The 16,080-nt window shown below is 34.3% G+C and overlaps 1 protein-coding gene and 1 pseudogene across 1 annotated transcript; one reads left to right on the top strand and one right to left on the bottom strand.

The window, feature by feature from the left end:
- Window positions 1–220: 220 nt before the first annotated feature.
- LOC114737055 (uncharacterized) lies at window positions 221–3,426 on the bottom strand. Its single transcript, XM_028924955.1, has 3 exons — window positions 2,696–3,426; window positions 1,683–1,846; window positions 221–1,549 (listed from the first exon to the last, which is right to left on the bottom strand). Exons 1-3 carry the CDS (start codon window positions 3,318–3,320, stop codon window positions 455–457), a joined length of 1,884 nt encoding a protein of 627 aa, XP_028780788.1. The 5' UTR covers window positions 3,321–3,426; the 3' UTR covers window positions 221–454.
- Window positions 3,427–6,894: 3,468 nt separating this feature from the next.
- Window positions 6,895–15,236, top strand: LOC114737056 (stomatal closure-related actin-binding protein 1-like; annotated as a pseudogene).
- Window positions 15,237–16,080: the final 844 nt, after the last annotated feature.

Genomic DNA, 16,080 nt, shown 5'->3' with positions numbered 1-16,080 from the left:
AGTGCGGACACTGAAAATACTTCTATCAGTCGCACGCTTAATCAGGCATGGATAATATGAGGAGATACAGTTGGTGAACAAACAATTTGCGGTCTAGAATGAGGCATTGATGTTTGGCAAGGCAAGGTTTGAGAGGTTCAGCAACTCAACTAACATGCATCTAACTCTTATTACCGAGAAAGAAAAATAATACTATTCAACTTTAGTACTTACAAAGGAAGATGGTCAAAAGTATTCCTTCATTATAATCTTTGCAAGCTGCTTTTTCGGGCCATCTAGCTTCATCTTGCCCATGTTGCCCAAGATTCATACAGGGGGAAATTTTTAGCTTTGTTGCAGATGATAGTACACTAAGTGGAAACATATATAAGCAAAATTAAAATAAAAGAAGAAAAATACGAATTAATTTCAAAAAAGAAAAAAAATTATAGCTACTTCTAGCTGACCCTAAATGCTATGACTTGTGACAGACCACAGCAGTGCATGAGGATTCTTGGTCCACAACCCACAAATTCAACTCCTCAAGCCATTTCTGAATTGATTCCAGTCCCATTTCTGCTGACCAGTACACCAACTTTTTATTTTTATCCCCTAAAGAAGATTTATTAACATTAGCAGATCCAATCTTCATGCCATAGGTAGTCTCATCAAGTTTTCTAAACTTCACACCATTTTGTTCCAAAATGTTTGCTATAACATGCACAAAGCTTAGGTCACCATGGGAAAGCGAACTTTTTCTTGCCATATCCTCTGCCATGGAGGCAACTTTCGATACCAAGTTATTGTCCCATATTTTCTTAGCAGTAGTTGAGCTTCTGGCATATAAGAGTTCCAAGCTTGGTGCAAGAAATAAATCATCATTGGGATCCTTGGACTCTGAAAAAATATCAGCACTGAGAAAAAGCACGTTCCCATCAACCACCCACAAGTTATACCCATTTTCCAAACACTTTCTAATTACATAAGCCTTTGCCAAAATGCTCTTGATGGCCTCAAACCGTGAACCTAGAGAACTAAGCTTATACAATCCAACACTTTTGATAAATTGGTCCCCATTAATCACAGGATGTCCCCTCCTTGCTAGATCAAATAAGGAGTCAGACTCAGGGCCCAAAAGTATATAATTCCTGATATTTAAACTTTCAAAATGACACAGTAAATTTCTAGCTACAGAACCTGATACCTCAAAAAGGTTCACCAAAAAGACACTGTCCTGCTTGTTCAAAGAGGGAAGCAGAAGTCCAAGTTCATCCATGTTCGTGACAACCCTTGCAGGGATTACCTCTCTGAAGCAAAAATCAAACCATTTTAAGCTACTCAATGGGTGCATTTCCAAAATATTGAAATCAAGAGATCTGTCGTCTAGTAATTGAGAGTCAGGTCCAGCAGTTTTCCCATAGTTGACTCCGGCATCTCTGTGAGAAACACTCAAAGCCCTCTCATGCAAAAAATTTGTGTAAATATTGAAGTAACCACGAGATTGAATAAATTTGATGAACCAAGGAGTCCATATTCTCTCTCCCATTTTTTTGTACCACCCTGTAGTCACCTGCACAAGGTTTTAGAACTGAACTTAGGTACAAACTGCTGGCTGACATAACGAAGTTAGGTGGCCAACGAAAACTAGTAATGGGATGAAAGAGAGGAAAGAATTTTTAAAAAAGGTGAAGACTTATGATTACCATCCCCTCAAGAAATGGCCTTATGTCCTTTGACTTGTTCTTGTCATACCACAACCTAAACTCTTTCCATGGCTTTGGAAAGAGAATTTGACCCCATGTGCCAACCAATTGATACAAGAAAAGCCTTGTCCTATCATCCAATTGCAATTTGTTTCCATGTTTACCTGAGTTGGAAACCAATGGTTATTAGTAAAACATCAATAAATAGAAGTTATGAAAGGTTTAGCAATCATCAAGGACCGTAGTCCACAAATAGTCCTGGAGCGAATATATGGTCTTATTTCTAACCAACATGATATGTCCCAAGTAGTTTATCATAAACCAACAGAAGAAAATTACCAAGGGAAAGAATAACGTAGTGAAAACGAGGAAAGTCACACAGCATTCTTGCCAAACAGTTTGACCATTCCCTAGTTTGTAATAACCATAACCAATTCTAAAATAACACAAGGTGCAAGTAGGTGGAACTTCTTTTCGCTTCTCAGTCGTCTACATCTATACAACGGCTAAGCCCCAAATCCACAATATATCGTGAAGGAAATAGTCACACGCAACCAGAGGAGTTCCCTTTCAGCAAAACATCATATGCTCATGATACCATGTTTTAACTTTTTATGCTATGAGAATAACTTGTATTGATATTCTGACTAAAGATCCATACCAAGCTTGCTTGAGGAAACACAATACACTGCATGCGCTCCCATCTAATTACCCCCCCCCCCCAACGTATAATTAACAGGTTTGACCATGACTAACGGCTAGAATAAGGATACTATCAAAAAAAAAAAAAAAAAACGGCTAGAATAAGGAATTGAATTAGTTAGCACAGATCAGATTGCTCACTTCAAAGAGAATATATAAAGTCATTTCTATCCGAATTCTCTCAACTTCTAACACAGACAATATCATCCAAGAAGCTGACATATTTATGGAATATTTAACTTCAATCACTTTCAACAAAACAAGTGAAGCTTTTCTAATTTCTAAAGGTGAAAAATATGAGATGACAGTACCTGGAACAAACCTTGGTCGCTGCAGTGAAGCTCCATATATTGATGGACTATAATTCGAAGCATTGTAGTAGAAATTCACAATCAAGCTCTTAATGAACTCATAATAAAGCGGCGAAATCTCCAAATCATCTTCAACAATAAAAGCAAACTCGTTATCAGAACTTGGCCACCACGCCTCCAACCACTGCGCTTGCAAACCCACATTGGTCGTTCGATAATGCACGAGCTTATCACCGAATTTCCAATCAAATCCATCAACAAATTCCAAAATCCTACGCGATTCGTTTAATTTTTGATCCACTGTAGTAGACGACCCATTTTGGTGGGTGAAATGGTCGATGTACACATGGAGGTTGACACGATCACCAAGGTAATCGGCATTGGCCAAGGACTGGAGGCACCGAGAGACTGAATCGAGGCGGTTAAAGGCAAGAACTTTGACGATGAAAGAAAAATTGGTTAAACTGGGCTTGTAGTTTTGAGTGTGGATGGGATTAGAGACAGTGAAAGTAGGGTTAAACTCAGAGGTTGAAGGTGGGAGAGAGGAGTGGTAGTAGGAGTAAAAGAAGAAAGCAGTAAGAGAGATGAGAACGAGAGGCAGGAAATGTCTTTTGGGTCCCACCATTGTTGTTAAGGTTTCATAGAGATTCAAACTATGGGATGGAAAGTGAAGGCTCTCTCCCTTGCTGGTTGCTTGAGGAGGGGCCGATGAGGAAGAAGCCGAAGATAGATCCTTGGCGATGCAGCGTCCTCTGCAGAGTGGTTTGTGCTTCCCTTTTTTTTTTTTTTTTTTTTCCTTCTCCCCTAAATCCATTTTTTCCGAAATTATAAATTTAACTCTGCTTATTTTCGTTTTTATTCAATTGTTGATGGTTGATTCTTAATTTACTTAATTTTTGTAAATCATGTTCATTATTTTATCTTATTAAACTTTAAAAATCATTTTAGAATTTAAAAGTTAAATATTATTGAAATCTGAATTAATTCTCATGTGACCAGTTAAATAATCACTTTGCCATTACAAAGAAAAATTGCTTTGCTCATTTTAACTATATATTTATGAAGTCGGCAAAAAAAACACCATATATTTATGAAAGAAAAGTAAGAATATAAATATAAAAGGAATAAGTTGAAAAGAAAATGGCAAAAAAAAAAGTTAAAAATGACTAAATTCTAAATAAAAAATTTCAATAAAAATTGTTATTATTTACAAATTTAGTGTTCTTAACACCAAATAAAATTACGTTACCAAACATAATTTGAAATTTAATAATTTTTAACTTTTTTTATTTTTTCTAAGTTAAATAAAAGTTCATTAAACTTTTTTTCTCTGTCTATCCTTCTCGTGTTTATAAAGTTTTCAAAAGTATTTTTTTTTTATAAATTTTGTAAATGAGACTTTTTAACAAAAATGCTTTCACCGGTCTACATGTCTATATATTTGAATAAACCGTTCACCCAAAAATAAGTTAAATTGTTGTACATGACACTTGATAAGCAAGCCAATTTGCACAAATGGTTGACTTTTCTGAAAGTGTGATCCAAAGTAACAATTTAATCTAATTTCTTTTAATGAACTTTCTAATTTTTTAATTTTTTAAATATATATTTTTTTGCTACGTATATGTATCTTCTATTGAAGATAATTCTATTTGAAACACTATTTGATACTAAATGTAAGCATTTTTCTTAATAAGAATTTAAATATTAGTTGGTTATGTTGTGAAAAATTAGTCACTTTTGTTAAATCTAATTCTATTAATTAATTATCCAAATATAATCAATTAATAAGAAGACAACTCAAGTCATTTCATTGAGAATAAAGTTTAGACCCCTCGTCCGTGGATTCAGCTGGCGAAGGGGTCGGACTCTTTCACCAAAGGGAGGGGGTTCGATCCTGGGGAGTGTCACTTTGTTGTGGCTCCAGTCGCAGCGCTGGGGGAGACATCTCTACAAGCGTAGTGAAGCTGGGTAATTCCTACCTTTGGGCCAGAAAAAAAAAGGCTTGCTTGTCATGCTCCCGTGCCCATAGGGACAGGCCCCAGTGAATCAAGTGTTAGGGGCCCTGCCCTTGGATCGTGGGTGAGCCTGACCCCTTTCCTAAAATTTTTCAATCAAAAAAAAAAAAAAGAATAAAGTTTAGAGAGATTCCAACACAATGTACATAGACCAGACATTAGGAAGGCCTTTAAATTTGTATACAATGTTAACTTAAAACAAAAAAAATATTACTTTCAGTTTTAAATATAAGAGTTAGTTAATAGTTTTAAATATAAGATTTCAATCCATTTTGTTTTTTAAATTTATAATGTATTCTTTACAAATAATTAACTTAATTAATTTATTAGTCTTTTCCAAATTAATTATCTAACTTTTATTGGTAATAGTATTATTGGTAATGATGATTGCTAAGTAATCATTCTATGTCCAACTCCAACCTAAAAGAAATTTCAATCTAATTGATGTCATAGCCACAGCCAACTCTTGTTCATATAGTTAAATGCCTTGTCTTCTACTTCACATTCTTCTGTATTTAAGAGTACCAAAATCTAACAAGACATCTCTTTATAATCCGTGACTGACTCTACAATATGATCTGGTCAACTAATTAAGATCTTTAATTCAAATAGCCAAATGAATGAAAAAAATTTTATGCTCCAGTAACATAAATCATTTTAACTAATTCGTTAAAATAAAAAAATGGTAATCAATTCACCAAATTTATCTTAAATAGAAATTTTTTTTTTGACTTTATCCATATTAAATGAGGTTATAAAAAAGAGAGAGAGAAATGTAAAGAGTCATATTTAAGTATTAATTACAAGAATAAAATTGAACAATAAACATTAATTATTTTCTAAATGACTTGTATTTTGGACCAAGTCATTCTTTTACCCTATGTTTGTTATGAGGAAAATGGAGAGGAGGGGAAGGAAAGGAAAATTTTAATGATCTTGATTTGAAAAATTAAAGAAGTGAGGTTTTAAAATTTTAATAAGAAAAAACTATAAGATAAAAGAGTAATACTAATCAATTAAAAGCTTTTAACCACATATTTTTTTTTATTTTTTAAATAAAATTTATTAAAATCTTTCCTCCGTTAGCCATGAACTAGATCAGAATCATTCTCAACGAGTCCATAAGAAGTGATCCCATCTTTTTCATCAGGTCTGGGTAGAGACCAAAGGTCTTGAGCGACCGATCCGACAGAACAACTCAAAAGATAAAGAAGTATCGTTAATTTCTTTATACTCGTTCCAAGTTCAAAGTACCATTTGTACAAATAAGAATCCCCCTCGTCACATGATTTTTTCTTCATATAGATAGATATAGGATCTATTCCTCTCCCAATTATTTCCTTCTTACCAAACAAACTCTTAGAAGCGACATATATTTTGAAACGAAGGGAGTATTTAATAATCTATATGTATTATATTTTACAAACATATAAAATTTATTAGTTTTATTGTTTATATTTATTAGTTTTAAATTTTTCATTTGAAAATTATTTTACGATTATTTTAAATAATATGGATGATATATACCTATAAAAAAAGAATGATGATCACTTAGAAAAGTAAATTTGAGTTTAAAGCCTGAAAATGATAACCTCAGACTAAGTTAGGAACGAGCAGGTATTTTATTCTAAGTAATAATTTATTATTATACTCCTAATAACATAAAACAATAAGTTAAAATTTTATGAAAATAGGAGAACAGTTAAAAAATAATAAATAAGACTAAACATATTTTTTTCCCTAACACTGCATAGGGAATGAGAATTGAGAAATGAAATAGATTATTTTCACAATTTTTGTTAAGAACAACAAGTAAATAATTATTTTTTATGGTGATTAATTATATATTTTTATTAGAAAATATAGATATATCATTGAGAAAATTTTCTATTACAGTGGAGATGCACGACATTACATGTTGCGTAAGATTAGAAAAAAGAGCCGACTAAAATGGACTTTGTTATAAATTTTATATATCTTAAGTTGATTGATGAGGATTAAATACGCTAATACAGCAATCTTACGTCCCTTGGCCGGTCGGGCCGCCTGCAGAGTTCTTGGTTTAAAGCATAAGGCATCATAGTTCACAACACAACACATCACAGAATCCCATAATCAGTTGAAGCTGTTCGTCAGTGTGTCCCCTTCGATCGGAACAACCATAAACGTTAAGGTTTACGCACAAGAACTAACGGCCTTGGACGGCGCCGTCCTCTATTCCCCTTTCTCTTCTCTTCACTTTTCTCTTTTCAAAAAGCAAAGTTTCCATCTTTCTTTCATTATTCTCTTCCCCAACCCTTTCTCTCTCTCTCTCTAAAGCATTGTTCTGTCGTAGCCTCGTAGGATCATCACCAATTGGAGCTAGCCCTTTGCCTCTGATCCAACAATCTCAAGCCTAACTGAGCCTACTATTTATCTTCTCATGATCTGTAATTCCTACTTTCCATTTTTTCTTTTTTTGAATTTTTTTTGGTCTGGGGTAGCTTTTTCTTGATTACTTCAGCTCAAAACCACAGGAAAAGTGAAGTTAAAACAATTGATAAGTAAAGGAAACACGGACATATAGGGTTTAGCTGGTTTTTCTTCCAATCATTAGCCTTGACTTCCACAAGCTTAATGGGTAGTGTGATATCTCAATTTAGAAGTTTTTGATTTTGGCTGTGTTTCTTAAACTGAATGTTTTTCTTCTTTAGATATATTTTCTTCAAACTTAAGTTCTGAACTGTAACCAGCTCAATTGTAGTAGCTAAAGGTTGTATTTTGTGATGGACATAGAGTGAATAACTCGGAACAATGACGAGGGTGTCCCGTGATTTTGGTGACACTATGCAAAAGGAGGCGGTGCCTGTGGTTTCAGCAGATGTGATATTCGCTTCTAATAGGTTTCCTAGTTACAAAATTGGAGCTAACAATCAGATCATAGAGACAAAGGATGACCCAAAAGTGTTATCTATGAAGGAAGCTGTTGCACGGGAGACCGCACTGCTATTGGAACAGCAGAAACGTCTCTCAGTTCGCGATCTTGCTAGTAAATTTGAGAAGGGTTTAGCTGCTGCTGCTAAGTTATCTGAAGAGGTTTCATACTTTCTATTTAATTTCAAATTTTTATATATTTCAACGTAGTTGTTGGGGTTTTTTCAATTATGTATGCCTAATTTTCAATGTTTTGAATTGAATTGACTAGTTATTAACTTATTATAGTTTGCAGAGAAATTTACTTTCTCATATTATTTAATCTAGTTATATGCTGGAAAAAATGACAGGCTAGACTTAGAGAAGCAGCATCATTAGAAAAACATGTTCTTTTGAACAAGCTTAGAGAGTTGCTTGAATCCTTGAAAGGGCGTGTGGCTGGCAGAAACAAGGAGGAAGTAGAGGATGCTATTGCAATGGTTAGTTTCTACATTTTTTGTACTGCATTACTCTTTTGTTGTCTTTGTACACAATAAACATCTGAATGTATGTATTTCACTATTGCCACGACTTTGCACGACTCTAATTTTTATTTTGGAGTTCATCAGTGGTTAGGCTGGATTCAACTTAAAGTTTTTCTTGACCCCTTGTTCCTGTTAGCATGAAAAAGTATAGCTTTTAAATCTGGAGTTAATTATTTTTGTTCTTAGTGTGTCGATCAAATTGCTTTGGTGTAGTATGTTCAGGAGATATAACATCAATGCCAATTTCTGCATAATATTCATTTTTTTAATGGAATATTCTGCTTTTGTTGTGTCTGAAGTAGTTTCATTGACGAATGTCACTTATGATTGAAAAGCTTTAATATCATAATGCCTTCCGTTTTTTTCTTTCAAGAAAGATTGTGTGTCTGTGTGTGAAGTACTTTAATTGACAAATGTCAGTCATGATTGAAAAGCTTTGACACCATCACTCCTCCCATTTATTTTCTTATTGAATGCGCGTGTGAAGCTTTGAAAAATGAAAGCAAAACACTTTCACCATCAAGCCACAAGTTCAATAGGCTACTTAAACTCCCTTTTAATGAGTGGTTTTGTAACTTGTTGCATTTCTTCTTCAGGTTGAAGCTCTAGCAGTTCAATTAAGCCAAAGGGAAGGGGAATTAATACAAGAAAAGGCAGAGGTGAAGAAGCTTGCAAGTTTTCTTAAGCAGGTGATTTAAACTTAATGGAGTGGTGGGAAATCTGTATTTATCTTTTTGGGTGAAAATTGATCAGATGTTTGAAACTAAGACCTCTTGCTAAACTACTTGCACCCCTCACCACTATATCACACCTATTATCTTGTATCTTTTTCCCTTCTTAATTATAACTGGGATTGTCCTTTTTCTATATCCTACATAAGGAATTTCTTTGTCCATTGTTGAAATCTTGAATTTGATTACAGGCCTCTGAAGATGCTAAGAAACTTGTAGATGAGGAAAGAGCTTTTGCTCGTTCTGAAATTGAGAATGCCAGAGCAGCAGTTCAGAGAGTTGAAGAGGCTCTTCAGGAGCATGAGAGAATGAATCGAGCTATTGGGAAGCAGGTTTGTGCTATTTGCTTTTCTTGTTGAACCCTATTTTCTTGATTATGTATTTTGTGCCAATACTTTTGTTTAATAGTCTAACTAATGCATGAAGTCAAGATCAAAACTTAAACTCAGTGCATGTTTGAATTTGCAAAGTTATACTTAGTTTGGCCAAGGTGCATATTTGCATTTGGTGGTTTTCATGAATTCTGTGATTCATTCCTAATCTATTTGGAACTTGGAGAAGGAAAGGTTTAACGACTATTCTTAAGATGTTCTGTTTTGTTCCCAAATTCCACCATCCCATATGGGCCCTAGAAGTAGGGGGATGGGAATTACAGAATGTTGTAGGAGAGTTAGAACAGGGTTGTGGTCATTAGGGTTGTATAACTGATGCCACTCTAGCTGCATAAAGAGGGAAAGGCTGTATCAGAATCACTTGTAATGGATAAGTTGGAAAGCTGGTGACATACCAGAGATTGGCAATACCACTGTAACATTGGTGTTCTCTCTTAGATTAATGGGAGCCTTCAACTTTTTTAACATGGTTTCCTGTTGGTGGTGTAAAATCCAAAGAGAGGCTGTGGGGCTTAAACTTAAAAGTTCAAACCCTTTTTGCTTGGAAGGGAATGGAAGAGCAATTCAAGTTGTTGAAACTTGAAAGCTTAATATCAGGTTTGAAGGGAATCTTTTTTGGAATTCTTATCTAACTTGTTCTAAGGAATCTTTACTCCTCAGACTTACAAATCTAGACGTGATTTTTCTGATTATCTGATGATTAGATGATGTCCTTTTAGGGAATTACTTTGTACATTCTCTCCATTTAAGGATATGTTTCCCTTGGTATTTGATATATTATTTATCAAAATATTGGCTGCCAGTAAAACCATTTAAGCTGGGAATAGAGAAGATCTATACCAACTATATGTTTATCATTTTCTGTTTCTGTTGGAAATTTAGGACCTGGAACAATTAATGAAGGAGGTTCATGAGGCTCGAAGAATCAAAATGCTTCATCAGCCAAGCAGGGTATGTGTCGATTAGCTGTTCCTATTTTTGTATCACATGAATATAATTGTGTTTTTCTAAAATTACCTTTTCACTACCTGGTTTTTCCCCCCTGAACAATCAACAATTCCCTTCCATACTTATTGGAAGCTTATATGGGTATGTTACTTGGTGGTCTCAAGTCTCTTAATTATTTTTGTTGGAGAAAAAGAGGCCAGGGATCAGAGTCGAGTTGTCGAGAAAATACTTTATCTATTGCGTTCGTTACCTTTGCTTTAGGTTCAAGGAGACTTTATGTGTGAGGGCATGTTAAGAGGTGTTGAATAAAATAAAAAAAAATCCTATAAAAAAAATTCCTTGCCCTATTCTAAGTCCTACCCGTTAAGCTTTTGGGATAAGATATATTGGTGCTTGACACAAACTATGTAACTTCATCTGCAAAGTTATTTTAAGGAACTGAATGCCTTGATTGTTGATATGTTAGGTTATGGATATGGAACTTGAGCTTCGGGCTTTGAGGGCTCAACTAGCTGAGAAGTCTAGACATTATCTTCGACTTCAAAAAGAGGTACTCCTGCCATCATATGCTACGTTGAAGTGCTTATAAATATGAGCAGCATCCTTAACCTCTATAAAATACTCATGTAATTGATGTATGATATAATTATAAAAAAGATTGCTGGTTGTTATTGTTAACATGGTGCTTGATTTCTATATCATTTTTCTGTTCAACTATATTCTTTAGTATAAATATTTTTGGACATTTCAATTTCTATGTTTGCATTCTTTTGAACTGGGTAACTTTCATTTGGTTTTTGTTCGGGTTGTTGAGAAGCCAATCTGTATGTTATATGAGGATGATGATATAAATATAGTTAGCAATTAATTAGCTGTGGGGAGGGGGATATTAGTGCCTGCATACACAGACCCATTATGTACCCTATGATCATTTGAAGTAATGCATTGAATTGATTCAGTCTCTTTCTATTTCTCTCCTTCCATGTTTTTCTCTCTCAATCCCCTCTGACTTCTTCTCCTCTGTTTCCTCTTTCCTTCTCTTTTTCTCCTATTTCCCTTTCTTCCCTCTCATAATGACGATTCTGTTGTCACTTTATCACACAGGAAGATATTTTAAATGGATTATATTTTGATCACTTTTGGGATGACGTGTTTTGTGACATATTGTAGATTTTACATTAACAGTGGGCCATTACAACTATTTATCTTCCAGTAGTTTCCTTGGTTTGCTTAATACCTTCTTGTTTTCTTAGTAACTAATGTTATCTATGGTTCTATGACAATATTCTGTATATAGTGAGCAGTATCATGTTAAACGATACTGCAAATACTCAAATCTAATTAGCATTATTGAAAATATGGTCTTGGAATGCTTTTATCTAAAAAAAAAAAAAATATGTAAAAGAAAGAAACTGATATTATTTAATGATAACCTTTGGCAATCTATGATTTGTCTAAGAAAGATACTGTGTAAATTGAGGTTCAATCTGTGGTCCTTTAGTGAACTGAAGAATAATTTTCCTCCTGTGCTTTCCAGCTAGCAAGGGCAAAAAGCGGTGAGGAAAATGCTTCTCATTTATATGAACTAGAAGGGACTGAAGCGTTAGGTTCATATTTGCAAATTCAACCCTGTTCTGATAAAGCTCCTGAACTTTCAAAATGTTCAATTCAATGGTATCGTGTATCATCTGAAGGTGCCAAAAAAGAGCTTATTTCAGGTACTGCTGCAAATAATTTTAGCAAATTTTCAAGTTATCATAATATTCTGGTGGTATTGTTTGTGTTCAGTTTGAGCTAGTTTCACTCTTATATTTACAGTCACTCCCAAAGAGTGTAAGCAGAATGGCATATTTAGTCATCTTATGTTTTCTTCTCTCTCTCTCTCTCTGTGTGTGTGTGGGATAACGAGTGTTTTTCCCTTTAGTGTTACAGCAAACTAAAGCAATCATTAAGTAGTTATTAGTATTCTTATTAACATTGCATGCTTCCTCCCAATATTACAGTTCTCAGCAACTTTTCTCTAAAGTATAATCTTAAACCTATTGATCGTTATCGCCATATCTGTTGGTCCTTAGTGTCCAGGTCCTGTCAAATTTGTTCAAACTAGAAGTCTGACAAAACCCTTTCTTTAATTTTGCTTCTATTTTAAATCGATGTTTATATTGACTGTCTGTGTATATACAGCCAATATTTTTCAAAATGATGGCGTAATTTTCTTTAAGGGCTATTTATCATGTTGAATCAACTAATATTAACTAAGGGCGGGGGTTATTTTGTTAGCTTTGTATTGTTCCAATTTTGAGATTGCAGGGTGTTAGTACATGTAATACAACTTTCTCTCTTCCAGGAGCCACGAAACCAGTGTATGCCCTGAACCTTTCGATGTTCGACGTAAATTGGAAGTTGATATTATCTCAGAAGACCAGCACATCATCTTGTCAACAACTGGTCTGATAGATCCAGGTTTGGTGCTAACTCCGAATCTCCACCAAGCACTTTGATCTAGTACTCATCAATAGGCATGGTTTCTATATGTTTTCAATTTAAAATTTCTACCTCCTCATGTTTTGCGCAATTTTAAGAATGTACATATTTCTTTATGCAATTAAGTTGAAGCTAAAACATTAGTATAAATATTCTTTTGCAGCTGCCGGTTTGGGAAACTATGTAGAGGCACTTGTGCGAAAGCATGACACTGAATTCAATGTATGTCACCTTGACTCTTAACTTTCGTTCTTGTAATTGGCTTAGTCTATATGAGCTTTCAATATAAGATGTTGCTGAGCTATTGGTCCTAAATTATATGTACATATCATTTGTTATTGTTATTGTTATGCATATTGTGCAATTGGATATAATAGTTTAAGCTGTAAGTTATGGATGATTGGATTTATGACAATAATATCATAATTGTACTCAACACTTTGTACGTTACAGGTGGTTGTAAGTCAAATGAATGGTTTACATCATTCAACCGAGTCTATTCATGTACTTCATGTTGGAAAGATGAGGATGAAACTTTGTAAAGGAAAGTCAACAATTGCCAAAGAATACTATTCATCTTCAATGCAGGTATTTCAAGTTTTGCATGGCATCCTAGTTATAGACAAAAACCTGTCAGTTAGGGCTGGCCCAACCAAAATTCAATTCAGACTTTCTTCATTTAAGGCTAGAAAGTGACTTATTTTGAGCAGATTTTTTTGCCATTTAGTTGGTGATGATTGTCTAAGTTTCTTCTTTTGCTGAAGATAAAGAATTGTTTTTATGAAGTTATACTGTTTAATTGATTTAATGGTTAGAATCTATTAAAATGACTGTCATTTTTCCTCTCAAGATTGAGATGATCCTTGTGTCGCCCAACCTAGCCTAGAGAGACCAGGTGGGCAAGCCTTTTGGTTGCGTTTGGTAGAAAGCATTGAAAATGAGGGACTGAGATTATGATTACAATTGAGAAAATCTATTAAAAGAATGTTTAGTATGAGGATTGCTTGTTATATGGGATTAGTCAAACCTATGTATGTGGGATTAGAGAATACTATGGGGGAAGTGGTATTTTTGATCCCACCTCTATGAGTTTGCCTAATCCCATATAATAAGTAATTACCCATGCTAAATACTATTCTAATGATTTTTTTCAATTGCAATCCCAATCCTAATCCCTTATTTTCAATGCTTCTTACCAAACGGGACCTTTGTGTCAATGATCAAACAAGTCTCATGGTTTTGTAGGAACCTGACCTTGCATTAGAGTTGACTTTTTTGTTAATCAATTCTATTGTGTCCCTTATAAACTTAATATGGCCGGCCAACAAGCTTTGTTCATTGTTGTTATTGTTTTTTCATAGCTCTGTGGAGTTCGAGGAGGGTGGAAATGCCGCAGCACAAGCACTATTTTGGCAAGCAAAGCCGGGCCAAACATTGTGTTAGCATTCGAATCAGAGCGAGAAAGGAATGCAGTTATCATGCTTGCAAGGAGGTTTGCATTTGACTGTAATGTACGTGGTTCTGACCTTTCTAAACTGTTCCTTAATTAAAAGTAAAAATTGTTGGAACTTGACCATTCATCAATGGGTAATTGCCATTTAAAGTCTGTTACACGTATATATTGAACAATTTTATAGTATTCTGAGGATTAAGATGGCAATGACTTGAGGAGACTGAAATTTTTAAGGTCAGCAATGAATGAAACCTAGCTTTCATGAATAAGTAAGGACTAATAGAGGTCTGGATTCTATATATGTCGAGATTTTGTTACGATCAAAAGACTAGCATGGTGGGTGGAAGATCCCCATGTATTTTTACGCACCCTTCATTTGTGAGGCTCCCCAATGTGGGACTCAACAGATTTCAGTCTCATCCTGTCTTAAGCTTTCCATTTCGTGTAAGTGTCGTTCACTCCCTCGGTTGAAATCTTGAAACCAACAAGACTGAAACTCCTTGAACTGTATGGAATCTAATGTCCCAGAAAGGTCTAAACTGATTTTTGCAAAATGACAATGGAATAAAGTGCATATTTATTTTGAACTTGCCATGATTGGTTGAATGGGAATGTGATATGATGATTGAACATGATAAAGTGCACACTTTTTACAGTATTAATTCTTTTGATTGCCATTGCTGAATTTTGAATGCATAAAAATGCAGATCATGCTTGCCGGACCAGATGACAGAGCTCCATTAGGGACATGAGATGAAGGTTCTCCTTAAAATCATCAGTCTCTAGAGTTGTGAAGATGTAATTATTTTGAGTTGTTGTATTATAAGTGTGAAGATGTAAGACTGTGAGAGCAGAACATGGCTTGTTATTGTTTTGTGGTGGGGATTCATGCCTTCTGTGGTTTTGAATCCCTTCATATTATTTTTTTTTTTTTCCCTTTTTGGTTAAGTTTACTTCAACAACACCAAGGCATTTTTTTTGGTTTGCCTTTGTGAGTGATGGTTGAGAAAATTGCAGAGCTTCTTATATCGGAGAATTGGTGTTTGCAATGCTAATTTATTGATTGCGTCTTGGTTTACTGATTATTTCTCATAACTATTCCCCATTAGACGGCAAAAAAAGAAAAAGAAAAGATAAAAGCAAACATAGGAACGTCCACCGTTGATAATTAAAAATTAAAAAATATACAAAAGTAATGAGTGGTTTGGTGTTCGTGACATTAATTTAATATAATACTCCTTCTGATTTAAAAGATGAGATAAATTTTTGAAAAATCTCATATAAATACCACTTGAATTCAAAAATTCGAATTAGTCATTATAATTTTACAAAAAACAAATAAAACTCCAGATATTAAATTGGAATTTATAAATTTTAACAAATTATTTCTATACATTTTCTCTCATCTCTTTTTTGGCTTCTTCTCTCTTCATGTTGCAGAAAAACAGAGAGAGAGTTCTTCTCTCTCCCTTTCAAATCCTCTTCTTCGTCAAGGACAGTCATTGTAAATTTTTTTTTCCTTTAAGCTAAATTAGAGAGAGCTCAACTTTGTTGCTTCTATTTCTGATTTCCTTGAAGGAAGTCATGGAAATTAGACCAGCAATGTAGGTCATCTTCTTTAGAGAGAGAGGGAGGGAAGACATTACTAAATCTTCTCCTTCCTCAACCATGATAGCAGCAAAGTAGATGCTGTATAGGCATTCTATTTTTCGGACTTACTGCTTGCAAAGTCCTTAAACAACTTGAAATGATTTTTTCATCGGCATCGCATAGACAAAACATATCTTTCCAATCAAAGTTTTCTTCCTTCTGTTCTCTGGCCATAGAAAGTCTCTATTTTTCCATATCAAAGTCTCTCTATTTTTAGTTACACGTATATAAATCGAAGTGATTCTCATTGTTTTCTTGGTCCTTTTGACTAC

Source organism: Neltuma alba, unplaced genomic scaffold (assembly GCF_004799145.2).
Source record: "Neltuma alba isolate B1F8T4 unplaced genomic scaffold, ASM479914v2 tig00013401_pilon, whole genome shotgun sequence".
Lineage (NCBI taxonomy): Eukaryota > Viridiplantae > Streptophyta > Magnoliopsida > Fabales > Fabaceae > Neltuma > Neltuma alba.
The sequence above is the reverse complement of the archived record's forward strand: the minus strand, read 5'-3'. Positions and strand labels throughout refer to the sequence as shown.

Excerpts from the sequence above, each read along its gene's own strand:
- LOC114737055 (XM_028924955.1), bottom strand. The coding sequence starts at position 3,320 with ATGGTGGGACCCAAAAGACATTTCCTGCCTCTCGTTCTCATCTCTCTT. Across the intron at positions 1,847-2,695 it reads GCGACCAAGGTTTGTTCCAG|GTAAACATGGAAACAAATTG; the intron begins GTACTGTCATCT and ends TTTCCAACTCAG. Across the intron at positions 1,550-1,682 it reads GGCCATTTCTTGAGGGGATG|GTGACTACAGGGTGGTACAA; the intron begins GTAATCATAAGT and ends AACCTTGTGCAG.